At 42.0% G+C, this 16,397-nt stretch overlaps 1 protein-coding gene across 7 annotated transcripts in view; it reads right to left on the bottom strand.

The window, feature by feature from the left end:
• Positions 1–16,397, bottom strand: part of csnk1g1 (casein kinase 1, gamma 1) — a 69,788-nt gene that overhangs the window by 7,844 nt on the left and 45,547 nt on the right. For 4 of the 7 annotated variants that reach the window (XM_021573399.2, XM_021573428.2, XM_021573408.2 and 1 more), the window contains exons 7-12: positions 9,125–9,210; positions 8,827–8,911; positions 4,827–4,975; positions 4,429–4,536; positions 2,381–2,494; positions 586–692 (exon numbers count right to left, since the gene is read on the bottom strand). In XM_021573399.2, coding sequence (XP_021429074.1) covers positions 586–692; positions 2,381–2,494; positions 4,429–4,536; positions 4,827–4,975; positions 8,827–8,911; positions 9,125–9,210 — 649 coding nt within the window. The remainder of the gene's footprint in view (positions 1–585; positions 693–2,380; positions 2,495–4,428; positions 4,537–4,826; positions 4,976–8,826; positions 8,912–9,124; positions 9,211–16,397) is intronic. The other 3 variants (XM_021573417.2, XM_021573421.2, XM_021573437.2) reach the window with 1 other exon arrangement.

Here is a 16,397-nt window from a genome sequence, read left to right as displayed (position 1 = left end):
ATTGAGCATGTTTCTGACAATATGTTTCCTGTCAATATCCAGCAACTTCGCACAGTCATTGAAGAGGAGTGGGACAACATTCCACAGGCCACAATCAACAGCCTGATCAACTCTATGCGAAAGAGATATGTCGTGCTGCATGAGGCAAATGGTGGTCATACCAGATAGTGACTACCTTCCTGATCCACGCACCTACTTTAATTTTTTAAAAGTTTTCTGTATTCCCATTCATGTGAAATCCATAGGTCAGGGCCGAATACATTTATTTCCATTTACTGTTTTCCTTATATGAATTGTGTCTCAGTAAAATCATAGAAATTGTTGCATGTTTATATTTTCGTTTAGCATATTATTCAGTGTTTTACTTTTCTATTATTTCTCTTTTCTTTCTCTCTGCATTGTTGGGAACGGCCCGAAAGTAAGCATTTCACTGTTAGTCCGCACTTGTTTACGAAGAATGTGACAAATAAAATGTGATTTGATTACAACTAAAAAACAAAGTGATTTCAAAATGGACAGATGACCAAGCAAAAATGGGGAGAGAGCGAGCTAGCTACGACAGAAGAAAAAGCGGCAGAAACGTACTTGGCCTCATCCACCACCTCCACGTCGGCCTGCGCTGCGATAGGTGCGTTGGAGTGGGCCGTCATTGGGTCATCGGCATTCAGTTCCCCATTGGTGGAGCTGACCACCTGAGGCACATGGAAAAAAAAGTCATATCAGCCATGCAAAAATAAAGACAATTCTGCTAGATGACTAAATGCCAACATTGCGTTGTAAGATTAACAAAAACACTGTCATGATCATACTATAGCCCAAAGTGTCATGATAACATCTTGTGACAACCAACTTAACTCTGTCACAAGTCACATAAAACTGTTACTCATGTATGCATGTTGGCTAGGTCTACTGCTAGCTAACTCAATTTTGTATTAGTTTATTTAAAAATGTGTTTTTCCGCCACTCCAAATACAAACATACATACGCAAACAACAACTTACAGAAATAAACTACATCCTCTGCCCAGACCCGTACGCTCACACCTCCATCCTTAGTGCCTGCATTATTGTTTGTCACATGGCCTTATATTGTACCGATTTGTTTTTCATAAGTTTACATTGTAATACTTCTGACAGCAAACTTTCTAGCTCCACCCATACATTTAGGATTTTATAGCATTCCCAGAAAACATGGATTATTGAATCATGTTAGTTTTACACTTCAGACATGACTCTGCCGTTGTGCTGTAGAAAGTGAATTTTTTCACTTGTATGATAAATTATATACATTAGTTTATACTGCATTGACATACATTTTCATTAACTGCAATTTCATTAGTTATGCGCCAACTTTCCCCCCCATCTTGTGCCAATATCAGTTATTTTAAGTCTTGGTTAAAATAGTTTTGTTTTTTTTCTTCTAAGAGATGGTCAGTTGGATATGCTCTCTGCAAGGTTTGGTATATATCTAACCTATCATATGAACATTATTTTCTGACTCAAATAAGAGTCGCTCAAGGTTGCTCTGATGTTCAAAATATTGTGTGATATGTCACTTAAGAATGTATTTCAAATTGGTCAGTCCAAAATGACTTTTTAATTCTGTCATGGAAATGAATGTATTTCCTGTTACCAAGTCATTTACAGTTTCTATGCCTTTAGTTTATCCATGTGGACCAATTTATCGGTGAATTCTGAAAAGCTATGCTAGCCAACAATCTTAACTACAACTAATAGTTTCAAGAAAGCGTAATGCCAGTTGTCATAAGCTGTTATGACATCAGCTCTGTAATGACTGCTTACGGCATCTTGCCCGTTCGGTCACAAACATTACAGTAAGGCCCTCATGACAGAAATATAAACTAAAGTCAAGTTACTGATTTCCATCCATACAGCTTAGCCACTTCCAGACATCCATGTGTGGTGTCACTTATGTGGCTCATTAGCCTTTACTCTACTCCCGGTCTCCCTTAATGGGAAAGGATCTTGCTTGAGTGTGAGTGAACATGTGTCTGGTGGGCCTTGTGAACCGGTCTCTCCCTGTCTGCCGCCTCCTCAGACTAAATGTCTGCATGCTGCTATGAAAAAGCTGGTCCCTCCCTGTCTTGCTCCTGAATACAACATGTTAATCATCATTGCTGTTGATCAACATAACACCTTCGCATACACAGTACAACATCTATCTTAAGAGCAAAGAGCGGGCGAAAGCAATGTGGCGAGGGCCCCACCTACGAAGAGTTTCTGCCATATTGCTTTCATCTTTTATGTCCCTTCGTATCTGTGGGCTAGAGGGCTATCAAGGACATAGGCAACGAAGCAGGTTTTTTGGTTTTGAAGCCAGCCACTAAGTAGTAGTCGGTATCTCAGTGGTTGGTGTATACCTGCACAGAGCCCCCATGCCTGTCTGCGGCCAGGTGGGAGCTGCTCATGTAGGAGGAGTTTGTCTGCCGGTGGGGCTGTGCATCCCATGCCCCTCTGCGGTCTGATGCTGCCGTCTGGTTGGTTGGGGAGGCGGATGGGCAGAGCAAGATGTGGGTGGGCGGTGCAAGTGAGTGAGAGCAGCAGGTGCCAACAGGCCATGCAACGCAGGAAAACAAAGAAAAAGAGGTGAGACGCATGGCGAAGCTGGGAATACGTGTAAGCAATTGAAAACAACCAGGTCAAAACAAAAAAAGTATGGCAAAATTAGAAATTTAAAGGTAGACTCAGCAAAATGACGTTGCCACGAGCAGCATCGCCGATATCGAGATGAGCGATATGCAACACTTCACTCTCATACAGTATCTGCGCATGTGCAAAGGTTGCCGTCACGCGGTGACCGCGTGATAGCCACGGGAACAAAACAGCGGAGAAGTAGAGCCTCACGTTTCAACACTAAGTTGTTGCTGAAATTAACCCTTAATCTACTTCATATGGCTGAGTCTACCTTAATTTGATTTCTGATTTTAAAGCAAAACATTTTAGACAGTTATAAGAAACCCTGTATGTATGTTTGACATCTTTTTCTGTATTACCATATTTTATAACCCTGGTGGCTTTCCTAAGAGACTTGCATTGTTTCTTTGTCCTGGCTGCATTAATTGAGTAGTCTGGGCCAGCAAGCACTGCTTTATCCCCCCATGTATCTCGTTCTTTCACTGTTCCCCTGGACAGGACAGGTTGCATGTGACATTGAGGGATTAGCTACTAATAAAGTTGTTGCAGGGGGCTTTGGCAGGGGTCTTATGCAGTCTGGGAGCTTTCAACTGGTAATTACTGCGAGTTCATTTCAGACTGGTTGTCATGTCCTGTATTGCGGGTCTGAAGTCCTGGCTCAATAAAACGACTCGTGCTTGGAGAGACTGATGGGGTGATATGCATCGACCTACTCAAAACCAAGGATGTTTCCTTTACCCCCCTCTCATTTCTCTCCTTTTTTCTACCTCTAGTTCTCTTCAAGTCCAATCTGCCTTATTCACCGTCATCTTTCTCCCTCTACCTAAATCTCCGCTCCATCGCAATTCCTTCCTCTACCCTCCGTCTCTCCAGCTTGCTCTTACAATCCCTTTTTGGCACATACTGGAGCACCAATGGAGACAGGTGGGTTGTTGTTCAGAGCTGAAGCAATGATTAGAGATAAGTCTGGGACTCCTGGGCGCAGTGCCACACACACTCACGTAGAACTACTCTAGCTGCAGCCAATCAAATTTGAGACAAGCTTCACTGCCTGTTGGGAGCCATAGCTGGAGGACTTCCAACTGTGAAATTCCTTTTGCGTCTCTCCATGCCTCTTTCTGGTTGAACACAGCCAGGCAGAGGCGGAGATGGACGAGGTATTTTGGTGCCAACAGCAACTCATCTAAAAGATCAGCTGAGACTACATGTTAGGTTCTAATTTCGACCTGAAAGCTCCTTTTGCTTCTGTCTTTTCCAAAAGCGGAGATGCTGAGAAATATAATTTTTTACTTTATTTTTTAATAAAAAACTATGGACTGCTACTCTTTTGCCTTAAAATTTAACAAATGTAAATGGTGTTGGACTAACTGTAGTGTAAATTGTAAAGCTTGTTGAGAGCTAAGGTGATATATTTAGACAATCCCAAACCCATAATCATATGTCTTGCAACTCCATAGCATTGAAACTAATTCTACAGTAGGTCACTTATACAAATATAAGGTGTTCAAGCAAGCAATACTTATTCATTGTCCTTGTGGCTGGTAAGGTGGGGACCAACACCATTTCAATCTCCTTCAATTTAGGAATTGGCTCTCCTATTGAGAAATTCCATGTCCAAATCAACTGACAGGAATGGAAATAGTATTGACTAGAACCATGCACATTTTCATCACAAGGATTTGTATATTCATGAATTTGTTGATTCCAGTAGATTTTCTGGAAATTATTGGCTTTTTCAGATGAACAGGCAGAGCTGAAGTGAGACTGTGTTTACCTGGTTCCGTAGGGGTTGTTGCTGAGAGGGCCTGTCTCTGTTAGCGTTGCTTTCTCTCGTGATGGCAGACGCACCCGAGTCCACGTTGACAGCCCCCACTGGAGTAGGCTGAGAGAAAGAGTGAAAACGAGAGAAAGAGAGACTGCCAGGTATACAAAAAGGCTCAAGGAAATATATATATTTTAATTCTTTCACGTGTTTTAAATTCTCTACTTTTGATTTCCCAACTTTCCAGCTATGAAAGGTACACAAAAAGTTATACAAAAACAAAAAGGAATTAACAGTTAGCAAGCTGCTGCAAATCAGGACATTTACTCTAGTCTTTCAACAGCTGCTATTTGACAATTGTAGTTGAGACTACACTTATGCTATTTAGCACGTGAACGCTAGCTACTCACAATCGGTCTGCCATCCCAGTCGTAGGTGTAGTCAAAGGTGTATCCTTTCCGCTCAAGCAGCTCGGTGAACAGAGTCCTCAAATACTCGTAGTCGGGCTTCTCAAAGAAGTCCAATCGCCGCACGTAGCGCAGGTAGGTGGCCATCTCTTCTACAAATGGGGAAATACAGTCAACATGGTTCAGGCAAAACAAGAGGCCCATCTAGTCATACCTGACAATTGAGTGCACTAAGGCCACATTTTCCCCTCTACTGATGGTTTGTCACAAAAACGCCTGCTTTATTTGTAAATATTTGTAAACAGCTTGTGCACGGTATCTAAGGAAGTCTCGAGGTTTTGCTCGCCTGAGGTAAAGTATATCATGATAAACTGTAGACCACACTATCTACCTAGAGATTTCATTTGTATTTTTCGTAGCTGTCTACATACCACCACAGACCGATGCTGGCACTAAAACCGCAATCAATGAGCTGTATACCGCCATAAGAAAACAGAAAAATGCTCATCCAGGAGGCGCTCCTAGTGGCCGGGGACTTTAATTCAGGGAAACGTAAATCAGTTTTACCTCATTTATAACTAAAGGGAAAAAAAATCCTAGACCACCTTACTCCATACACAGAGACACATACAAAGCTCTCCCTCACCCTCCATTTGGCAAATCTGACCATAATTCTATCCTCCTGATTCCCGCTTACACGCAAAAATGAAAGCATGAAGCACCAGTGACTAGCTATATAAAAAAAGTGGTCAGATGAAGCAGATGCTAAACTACAGGACTGTTTTTCAAGCACAGACTGGAATATGTTCCGGGATTCTTCCAATGGCATTGAGGAGTAGACCACCACAGTCACTGGCTTTATCAATAAGTGCATCGATGACGTCGTCTCCACAGTGACTGTACGTACATACCCCAACCAGAAGCCATGGATTACAGGCAACATTCAGACTGAGCTAAAGGGTAGAGCTGCCGCTTTCAAGGAGTGGGACTCTAACCCGGAAGCTTATAAGAAATCCCACTCTGCAACCTATGCTTGCTTCAAGGCAAGTAACACTGAAACATGTATGAGCGGATCAGCTGTTTCGGGCAACTGTGTGATCACGCTTTCTGCAGCCGATGCGAGTAAGACCTTTAAACAAGTCAACATTCACAAGGCTGCAGGGCCAGACGGATTACCAGGACGTGTACTCCCAGCATGCAAGTGTCATCATTGACATTTTCAACATGTCCCTGATTGAGTCTGCAATACCAACTTGTTTCAAGCAGACCACCATAGTCCCTGTGCCCAAGAACACTAAGGTAATGTGCCTAAATGACTACCAACCTGTAGCACTCACGCCTGTAACCATGAAATGCTTTGAAAGGCTGGTCATAGCTCATAAACACCATTATCCCAGAAACACTAGACCCAAAATGTGCATACCAGCCCAACAGATCCACAGATGATGCAAGCTCTATTGCACTCCACACTGCCCTTTCACACCTGGACAAAAGGAACACCTATATGAGAATGCTATTCATTGACTACAGCGCAGTGTTCAACACCTTAGTGCCCTCATAGTTCATCACTAAGCTAAGAACCCTGGGACTAAACATCTCCCTCTGCAACTGGATCCCGGACTTTGACGGGCTGCCCCCAGGTGGTATGGGTAGGTAACAACACATCCGCCACGCTGATCCTCAACTTGGGGACCCCTCAGATCCTCAAAAGGTTTTACAGCTGCACCAATCGATGGGGTGCATCACAACCTGGTAAAGGCAACTGCTCGGCCTCTGACCGCAAGGCACTACAGAGGGTAGTGCGTACGGCCCAGTAAATCACCGGGACCAAGTCGTAAAAATAGTCCAAGACACCAGCCACCCTAGTCATAGACTGCTGTCTCTGCTACCGCACGGCAAGCGGTACCGGAGCGCCAAGTCTAGGTCCCAGAAGCTTCTAAACAGCTTCTACCCCCAAGCCATAAGACTGCTGAACAAGTAAACAAATTGCTACCCAGACTATTTGCATTGCTTTTACTCTCGGTTTATTATCTATGCAAAGTCATTTTAATAACTCTACCTTCATGTACATATTACCTTGACCCCGGTGCCCCCCGCACATTGACTCTGTAACGTTACCCCCTGGATATAGCCCGCTATTGTTATTTACTGCTGCTCTTTAATTATTTGTTATTCTTATCTATTACATTTTTTTTTGTTATTTTCTTAAAACTGCATTGTTGGTTAAGGGCTTGTAAGTAAGCATTTCACTCTAAGGTACCTGTTGTATTCGGCGCATGTGACAAATCAAATTTGATTTGATTTATATAGCAAATGTGCCCACTGATTTTGGCACATGCTCTTCAGCCAATAGCTCGCAGATACAGTGCAGGTAGGCTACCTACATTATGAGATTATTATGGATAAGAGCGATATTATTTGTATCTATCAAACGGCAGCCAAGCATCAATCATCATGTCACCAGAATAAGATCCTCGCTATTTATTGGAATAGTATTTAATCTGTTGCCTAATAAACTGCATGCTTTCGAGTCGTGTAAGTTGTGGGAGGACCATACCAAATATTGAGTGACTACTTCAATATGATGGTTATATCAATATTTGCACATTTCTCGTATAATTCATTTTTAACGACCCAAAAAGACACCATGTCAAACTAATAAATTGTCGGCATTTCTAAAATTTAACCGGCAGTTCCTGTTTCCATCAGCCCAGTTGTAAATTTTGTCATGCAACAGCTAAATTCATCCGCATGAAAAGTTGACAGAGCATGTATTTGCAAGACACCATGTTTCCATCATTCACTCTCCTATGCGCCTGTCCTCCAAGAAGCATCTTCTGCTAACTTAAACTTCTTTGGGATAGGGGGTAGCATTTTCACTTTTGGATGAAAAGCGTGCACAGAGTAAACTGCCTCCTACTCAGTCCCAGATGCTAATATATGCATATTATTAGTATTGGGATAGAAAACAATCTGAAGTTTCTAAAACTGTTTGAATGATGTCTGAGTATAACAGAACGCATATGGCAGGCAAAAACCTGAGAAAAAATCCAAAAAGTGGGAAATCTGAGGTTTGTAGTTTTTGAACTCAGCCCCTATCAAATACACAGTGGGATATGGGTCATTTTGCACTTCCTAAGGCTTCCACTAGATGTCAACCGTCTTTAGAACGTTGTTTCAGGCTTCTACTGCGAAAGGGGGCCGAATGAGAGGGGATTGAGTCAGAGGTCTGGCAGCAGCCTCTATCTCAGTCACGCGCATTCACATGAGGTAGCTCTCGTTCCATTGCTTTTCTACAGACAACGGAATTCTCCGGTTGAAACATTGAACATGTATGATAAAAACATCCTAAAGATTGATTCTATACTTAGTTTGACAAGTTTCTACGACCTGTAATATAACTTTTTAAACTTTTCGTCCGATGATCGGCTGGACCTGAACGCGCGTTTGGATTTGTTTACCAAACGCCCTAACAAAATAAGCTATTTGGACATAAATGATTAACTTTATCGAACAAAACATACATGTATTGTGTAACATGAAGTCCTATGAGTGTCATCTGATGAATATCAAAAGGTTAATTTTATCTCTATTTGTGACTCCTCTCTTTGGCTGGAAAAATGGCTGAGTTTTTCTGTGACTTGGTGGTGACATAACAATCGTTTGTGGAGCTTTCGCTGTAAAGCATTTTTGAAATCAGACACTGGCTGGATTTGCGAGAAATGTATCTTTAAAAAGGTGCCTAATACTTGTATGTTTGATAAATTTGATTTATGAGATTTCTGTTGATTTGTATTTGGCGCACTGCAATTTCATTGGCTGTTGGAGAGGGGTTCCGCTAGCGGAACGGGGTTAGCAGAACCCCAGTCCAAGTCCAGCTCGCTCTTGATTATTCTATTGTGATTATTAACTGCCATAACATGCAGTGCAAAGTGTGTGTTCTAGGAAATGTAACCATTTCAAAGGCATGTACTAGTGTCATGGTGGAAGATTGGCACAATACCTGGAAAGCTTTCACAGAGGACCTCAATGGGAGTGTTGCGCTTGGTGTCGCCAATCTTCTGGTATCGCTCTTTCAGGGTGTCAGCCTGTAGGTAGAAGGCACAAATTGAGCCCAAACACATGAACATTCCTTCTCTCTCTCCCCCTCCTTGAATCACAACTAGTAGCGCATCACACATCATAGCAAAATGCTTTGCAACAAAAAAACAAGCATTTCTTATTGGACAAGCTCAGATAGTACCTCCCCATTTTGTGCCTACTGAACATGACCCAGCTGACATCATGCCTAGCTCCCCTACCTTGAGTCCTTGCCACGGTAGACTCCCTCGTAGGAAATACATGAACATGTGGCCCAGGGCTTCCAGGTCATCCCGTCGACTTTGCTCTGAAACAAAAAGGGAGGGGTGTCCGTTTTCAGCGGTGACCAGTATATAGCCTATTTACCATACTCCTGTGTTGGAAGGCTTGCTCCACACGCACACACATCTCCACACATCAAAAGTTTATTTGTACGATTTTCTACATTGAAGAATAATAGTGAAGACATCAAAACTACGAAAGAAAACATGGAATCATTTAGCATATTTTAGATTCTTCTAAGTAGCCACTCTTTGCCTTGACAGCTTTGCACACGCTTGGCATTCTCTCAACCATCTTCACCTGGAATGCTTTTCCAACAGTCTTGAAGGATTTCCCACATATGCTGAGCACTTGTTGGCTGCTTATCCTTCACTCTGCGGACCAACTCATCCCAAACCATCTCAATTGGGTTGAGGTCGGGTGATTGTGGAGGCCAGGTTATCTGATGCAGCACTCCATCTTGGTCAAATAGCCCTTCCACAGCCTGGAGGTGTGATAGGTCATTGTCCTGTTGAAAAACAAATTATAGTCCCACTAAGCACAAACCAGAAGGGATGGCGTATTGCTGCTAAAAGCTGTGGTTGCCATTGTGGTTAAGTGTGCCTTGAATTATAAATAAATCATTGACAGTGTCACCAGCAAAGTATCCCCACACCATGACACCTCCTCCTCCATGCTTCACGGTGGGAACCACACATGCAGAGATAATCCGTTCACCTACACTGCGTCTCACAAAAACACAGCGGTTGGAACCAAAAATCTAAAATTTGGACTCATCAGACCAAAGAACGGATTTCCACCGGGCTACTGTCCATTGCTCGTGTTCCTTGGCCCAAGCAAGTCTCTTCTTCTTATTGGTGTCCTTTAGTAATGGTTTCTTTGCAGCAATTCGACCATGAAGGCCTGATTCCCGTAGTCCCTCCTGAACAGTTGATGTTGAGATGTGTCTGTTACTTAAACTCTGAAGCATTTATTTGGGCTGCCATTTCTGAGGCTGGTAACTGTAATGAACTTATCCTCTGCAGAAGAGGTAACGCTGCATCTTCCTTTCCTCTGGCGGTCCTCAAGAGCCAGTTTCATCATGGCGCTTGATGGTTTTTGCAACTGCAGGAAGAATCTTTCAAATTTTCCAGATGACTGACCGTCAGGTCTTAAAAGTAAAGGACTGTCGTTATTCTTGGCTTATTTGAGGTGTTCATGCCATAATATGGACTTTTTACTGAATAGGGCTATCTTCTGAATACCACCCCTACTTTGTCACAGCACCAGTGGCTCAAATGTATTACATTTTGGGATAGGGGGCAGCATTTTCACTTTTGGATGAATAAATAGCGTGCCCAGAGTGAACTGCCTCCTACTCAGTCCCAGATGCTAATATATGCATATTACTAGTATTATTGGATACAAAACCATCTGAAGTTTCTAAAACTGTTTGAATGATGTCTGAGTATAACAGAAATCATATGGCAGGCAGAAACCTGAAAAAAAATCCAAACAGGAAGTGGGAAATCTGAGGTTTGTAGTTTTTGAACTCAGCCCCTATCGAATTCACAGTGGGATATGGGTTATGTTGCACTTCCTAAGGCTTCCACTAGTTGTCAACCGTCTTTAGAACGTTGTTTCAGGCTTCTCATGTGAAGGGGAGCCGGGTGGGAGCTGTTTCACTAAGGTGTCTGCCAGCAGCCTCGTTCTCAGTCACGCGCATTTGACATGAGGTTGCTCTCATTCCATTGCTTTTCTACAGACAATGGAATTCTCCGGTTGGAACATTAATGAACATTTAAGATAAAAACATCCTAAAGATTGATTCTATACTTAGTTTGACAAGTTTCTACGACATGTAATATAACTTTTTGTCCTACTGGACCTGAATGCGCTTTTGGATTTGTTTACCAAACGCCCTAACAAAAGAAGCTATTTGGACATAAATGGAAATTATCGAACAAAACAAGCATTTATTGTGGGACTGCGATTCCTGGGAGTGCATTCTGAGGAAGATCATAATGCTATTTATGACTATTGACGACTACCCAACATGGAGGATATTTCTCTGGCTGGTTTGGGCTCTGAGTGCCGTTCTCAGATTATGCTTCTTCCGTAAAGTTTTTTAGAAATCTGACAGTGGTTGCATTAAGGAGAAGTGTATCTAAAGTTCCATGCATAACACTTGAATTTTCATCAACATTTATAATGAGTATTTCTGTGAATTCATGTGGCTCTCTGCAATATCACTACATGTTTTGGAACTACTGAACATAACACGCCGATGTAAAGTAAGATTTTTGGATATATGAACTTTACAGAACAAAACATGTTCAGTGTCATCTGATGATCAAATTTAGTGATTCATTTTCTCTCTATTTGTGCTTTTTGTGACTCCTCTCTTTGGCTGGAAAAATGGCTGGGTTATTCTGAGTTCCATGTGTGTTATTTCATAGTGTGTCTATGTCTGAGTAGGTGTGCCCAAACTTTTGACTGGTACTGTATATCTAAACGTAGCAAAAAAAGAAACGTCCTCTCAGTCAACTGCGTTTATTTTCAACAAACTTAACGTGTAAATATTTGTATGAACATAACAAGATTCAACAACTGAGACACACTGAACAAGTTCCACAGACATGTGACTAACAGAAATGGAACAATGTGTTCCTGAACAAGGGGGGGGTCAAAAATCAAAAGTAAGTCACTATCTGGTGGGGCCACCGGCTGCATTAAGCACTGCAGTGCATTTACTCCTCATGGACTGCACCAGATTTGCCAGTTCTTGCTGCGAGATGTTACCCCACTCTTCCACCAAAGCACCTGCAAGTTCCCAGACATATCTGGGGGGGGGGGGGGGGGGGGGGGGGGGGTGGTCCTAGCCCTCACCCACCATTCCAACAGGCCCCAGACATGCTCAAAGGGATTGAAATCCGAGCTCTTCGCTGGCCATGGCAGAACACTGACATTCCTGTCTTACAGGAAATCACGCACAGAACGAGCAGTATGGCTGGTGGCATTGTCATGCTGGAGGGTCATGTCAGGATGAGCCTGCAGGAAGGGTACCGCATGAGGGAAGGGGATGTTGTCATTGCAGGCGTTGAGATTGTCTGCAATGACAACAAGCTCAGTCTAGCCCTCACCCACCATTCCAACAGGCCCCAGACATGCTCAAAGGGATTGAAATCCGAGCTCTTCGCTGGCCATGGCAGAACACTGACATTCCTGTCTTACAGGAAATCACGCACAGAACGAGCAGTATGGCTGGTGGCATTGTCATGCTGGAGGGTCATGTCAGGATGAGCCTGCAGGAAGGGTACCGCATGAGGGAAGGGGATGTTGTCATTGCAGGCGTTGAGATTGTCTGCAATGACAACAAGCTCAGTCCGATATGCTGTGACACACCGCCCCCGACCATGACGGACCCTCCATCTCCAAATCGATCCCGTTCCGGAGTACAGGCCTCGGTGTAACGCTCATTCCCTCGACGATAAACGCAAATCCCACCATCACCCCTGGTGAGACAAAACCGCGACTCGTCAGTGAAGAGCCCTTTTTGCCAGTCCTATCTGGTCCAGCGACAGTGGGTTTGTGCTACAGGTCGACCGATTATGATTTTTCAACGCAGATACCGATACCGATTATTGGGAGGACCAAAAAAAGCAGATTAATCCAACAATTTTTTGGGGGGGGATTTATTTGTAATAATGACAATTACAGCAATACTGAATGAACACTTATTTTAACTTCATATAATACATCAATAAAAATGTAGCCTCAAATAAATAAACATGTTCAATTTGGTTTAAATAATGCAAAAACAAAGTGTTGGAGAAGAAAGTAAAAGTGCAATATGTGCCATTTAAAAAAGCTAACGTTTCAGTTCCTTGCTCAGAACATGAGAACATATGAAAGCTGGCGGTTCCTTTTAACATGAGACTTCAATATTCCAAGGTAAGAGGTTTTAGGTTGTAGTTAATATAGTATTTATAGGACTATTTCTCTAAACCATTTTGTATTTCTTATAACTTTGTTCTTATAGGCACCTTAGTATTGCAAGTGTAACAGTATAGCTTCCGTCCCTCTCCTCGCCCCTACCTGGGCTCGAACCAGGAACACAGACAGCCACCCTCGAAGCATCGTTACCCATCACTCCACAAAATACGCGGCCCTTGCAGAGCAAGGTGCGCACTAAAAGTGTTTCAATCGTCACTCGCTCTGAGACTTGGGAAATGCACCCAATAGTAGTGTACATTGTTTTTATACTGTTAGCTAGTTTTATACTGCTAGCTAGTTCTAGCTAGCTATTTGGGTTGGTAGCTATCAAGTAAGGCGTTTGGTTCATACTTTGGATCAATTTCCAGACTTGTGGAGGTATACAAATTTTTCTGAGGTCTTGGCTGATTTCTTCAGATAGCCCCTATCGACAGTGATGAGAGCACGCCAGAGGATGGATGGATGGATGAAGAGCTGGTAAACCGAAGGAGGAAGGGAAGAAAAGGGAGAAGAGCCAGCGACACCAAGAGAACAAACATTAAATCATATTGTTTACTTGAAATTTTAATAATAGGCGTACTTTTGTTTGTTTTTTCTTCTGAAGACATTATCATGTCTAAAATCAGATTACAATTCATTAATTTAGCGGCGCAACCTCTAACTAGATAGCCATTTCACATCGGTTACACCAGCCACAATCTCGGGAGTTGATAGGCCTGAAGTCCCACCTGGCCAACATCCAGTGAGATTGCAGAGCGCCAAATTCAAATACTCATTATAAAAATTCAGAAAAAAACCCCAGATTTTACATTGGTTTAAAGATTAACTTCTTGTGAATCCAACCACGGTGTCAGATTTAAAAAATGCTTTACGGCAAAAGCATACCTAGGCATACATAGACCAGCAGACAAATCATTACAAACAGTAACCAGCCAAGCAGAAGAGTTACACAACTCAGAAATAGAGATAAAATGAATCCCTTACCTTTGATGATCTTCATATGGTGATCTTCATACTCAGAAGACATTCATTTACTCAATAAATGTTCCTTTTGTTCGATAAAGTCTCTTTATATCCAAAAACCTCCGTTTTGTTCACGCGTTTTCTTCAGTAATCCACAGGCTCAAACGCAGTCAAAACAGGCAGACAAAATCCAAATTATATCTGTAAAGTTCATAGAAATATGTCAAACGATGTTTATATACAACCCTCAGGTTGTTTTTAGCCTAAATGATCTATAATATTTAAACTGGACAATAACGTCGTCAATATAAAAGGTAAACAATCAAGGCACTCTCGGGATTGCGCATGAAAAAAACTGACACGGCAGGGTCCACTCATTCAGACCGGTCTTACTCCCTCATTTATCAGAATACAAGCCTGAAATAATTTCTAAAGACTGTTGACATCTAGTGGAAGGCATAGAAACTGCAATTTGAGTCCTAAGTCCATGGATACTGTAATGGCATTGAATAGAAAACTACAAAACCTCCCCAAAAAACTACTTCCTGAATGGATTTCTCTCAGGTTTTCGCCTGCCAAATCAGTTCTGTTATACTCACAGACACTATTTTAACAGTTTTGGAAACGTTAGTCTTTTCTATCCAAATCTACCAGTTATATGCATATCATATCTTCTGGGCCCGAGTAGCAGGCCGTTTAATTTGGGCATGCTTTTCATCCAAAATTCCGAATGCTGCCCCTACCCTAGAGAAATGAATGCGGTCGAATCCGGAAACTATCATACGTAACCGTTCCGTATTTTATCTAACGGGTGGCATCCCTAAGTCTAAATATTGCTGTTACATTGTACAACCTTCAATGTTATGTCATAATTACGTAAAATTCTTGCAAATTAGTTCGCAATGAGCCAGGCAGCCCAAACTGTTGCATATACCCCGACTGTGTGCAATAAATGCAAGAGAAGTGACAATTTCACCTGGTTAATATTTCCTGCTAACCTGGATTTCTTTTAGGTCATTAATATGGTCGAATCCGGAAACCATCATCTCGAAAACAAGATGTTTATTCATTCAGTGAAATATGGAACCGTTCTGTATTTAATCTAAGGGGTGGCCTCCATTAGTCATAACATTGACGGTTGTGCAATGTAACAGGAATATTTTGTCATAATTACGTAAAATTCTGGCAAATTAGGCGGCAGAAACTGTTGCATATACCCTGACAATTTCACCTGGTTAATATTGCCTGCTAACCTGGATTTCCTTTAGCTAAATATGCAGGTTTAAAAATATATACATCTGTGTATTGAGTTTAAGAAAGGCATGGGTGTTTATGGTTAGGTACACATTGGAACAACGATACGCACCGCATCGATTATATGCAACGCTGGACACGCTAGATAAACTAGTAATAACAACCATGTGTAGTTAGTGATTATGATTGATTGATTTTTATAAGGTAAGTTTAATGCCAGCTAGCAACTTACCTTGGCTTACTGCATTCACGTAACAGGCAGTCTCCTCATGGAGTGCAATGAGAGGCAGGTGGTTAGAGCGTTGGACTAGTTAACTGTAAGGGTGCAAGAACGGATCCCCCGAGCTGACTAGGTGAAAATCTGTCCTTCTGCCCCTGAACAAGGCAGTTAACCCACCCTTCCTAGGCCGTCATTGAAAATAAGAATGTGTTCTCAACTGACTTGCCTCATTAAAAAGAAAGGTGTAATTTTTGGGGGGTCCTGAAAAAGGGACGTGTTCTTAACCGACTTGCCTAGTTAAATAAAGATTAAATAAAAGGTAAAAAAAAAATAAAAAATCTGCCAAATCGGTGTCCAAAAACAGATTTGATATTTATGAAATCGGCCCTACTTAAAATCGGCCATTCCGATTAATTGGTCGACCTCTAGCCCAAACTGCTGCATATACCCCGACTCTGTTGCAAGAGAAGTGTGACACAATTTACCTAGTTAAAATAAATTCATGTTAGCAGGCAATATTAACTAAATATTCAGGTTTAAAAAGTACATACTTGTGTATTGATATTAAGAAAGGCATTGATGTTTATGGTTAGGTACACGGAACAGTCCTTTTTCGCAAATGCGCACCGCATCGATTATATGCAACGCAGGACACGCAAGATAAACTAGTAATATCATCAACCATGTGTAGTTAACTAGTGATGATTGATTTTTTTTTTTTATGTAAGATGAGTTTAATGCTAGCTAGCAACTTACTTTGGCTACTTACTGCATTTGCGTAACAGGCAGGCTCCTCGTGG

Source organism: Oncorhynchus mykiss, chromosome 2 (genome assembly GCF_013265735.2).
Source record: "Oncorhynchus mykiss isolate Arlee chromosome 2, USDA_OmykA_1.1, whole genome shotgun sequence".
Lineage (NCBI taxonomy): Eukaryota > Metazoa > Chordata > Actinopteri > Salmoniformes > Salmonidae > Oncorhynchus > Oncorhynchus mykiss.
The sequence above is the reverse complement of the archived record's forward strand: the minus strand, read 5'-3'. Positions and strand labels throughout refer to the sequence as shown.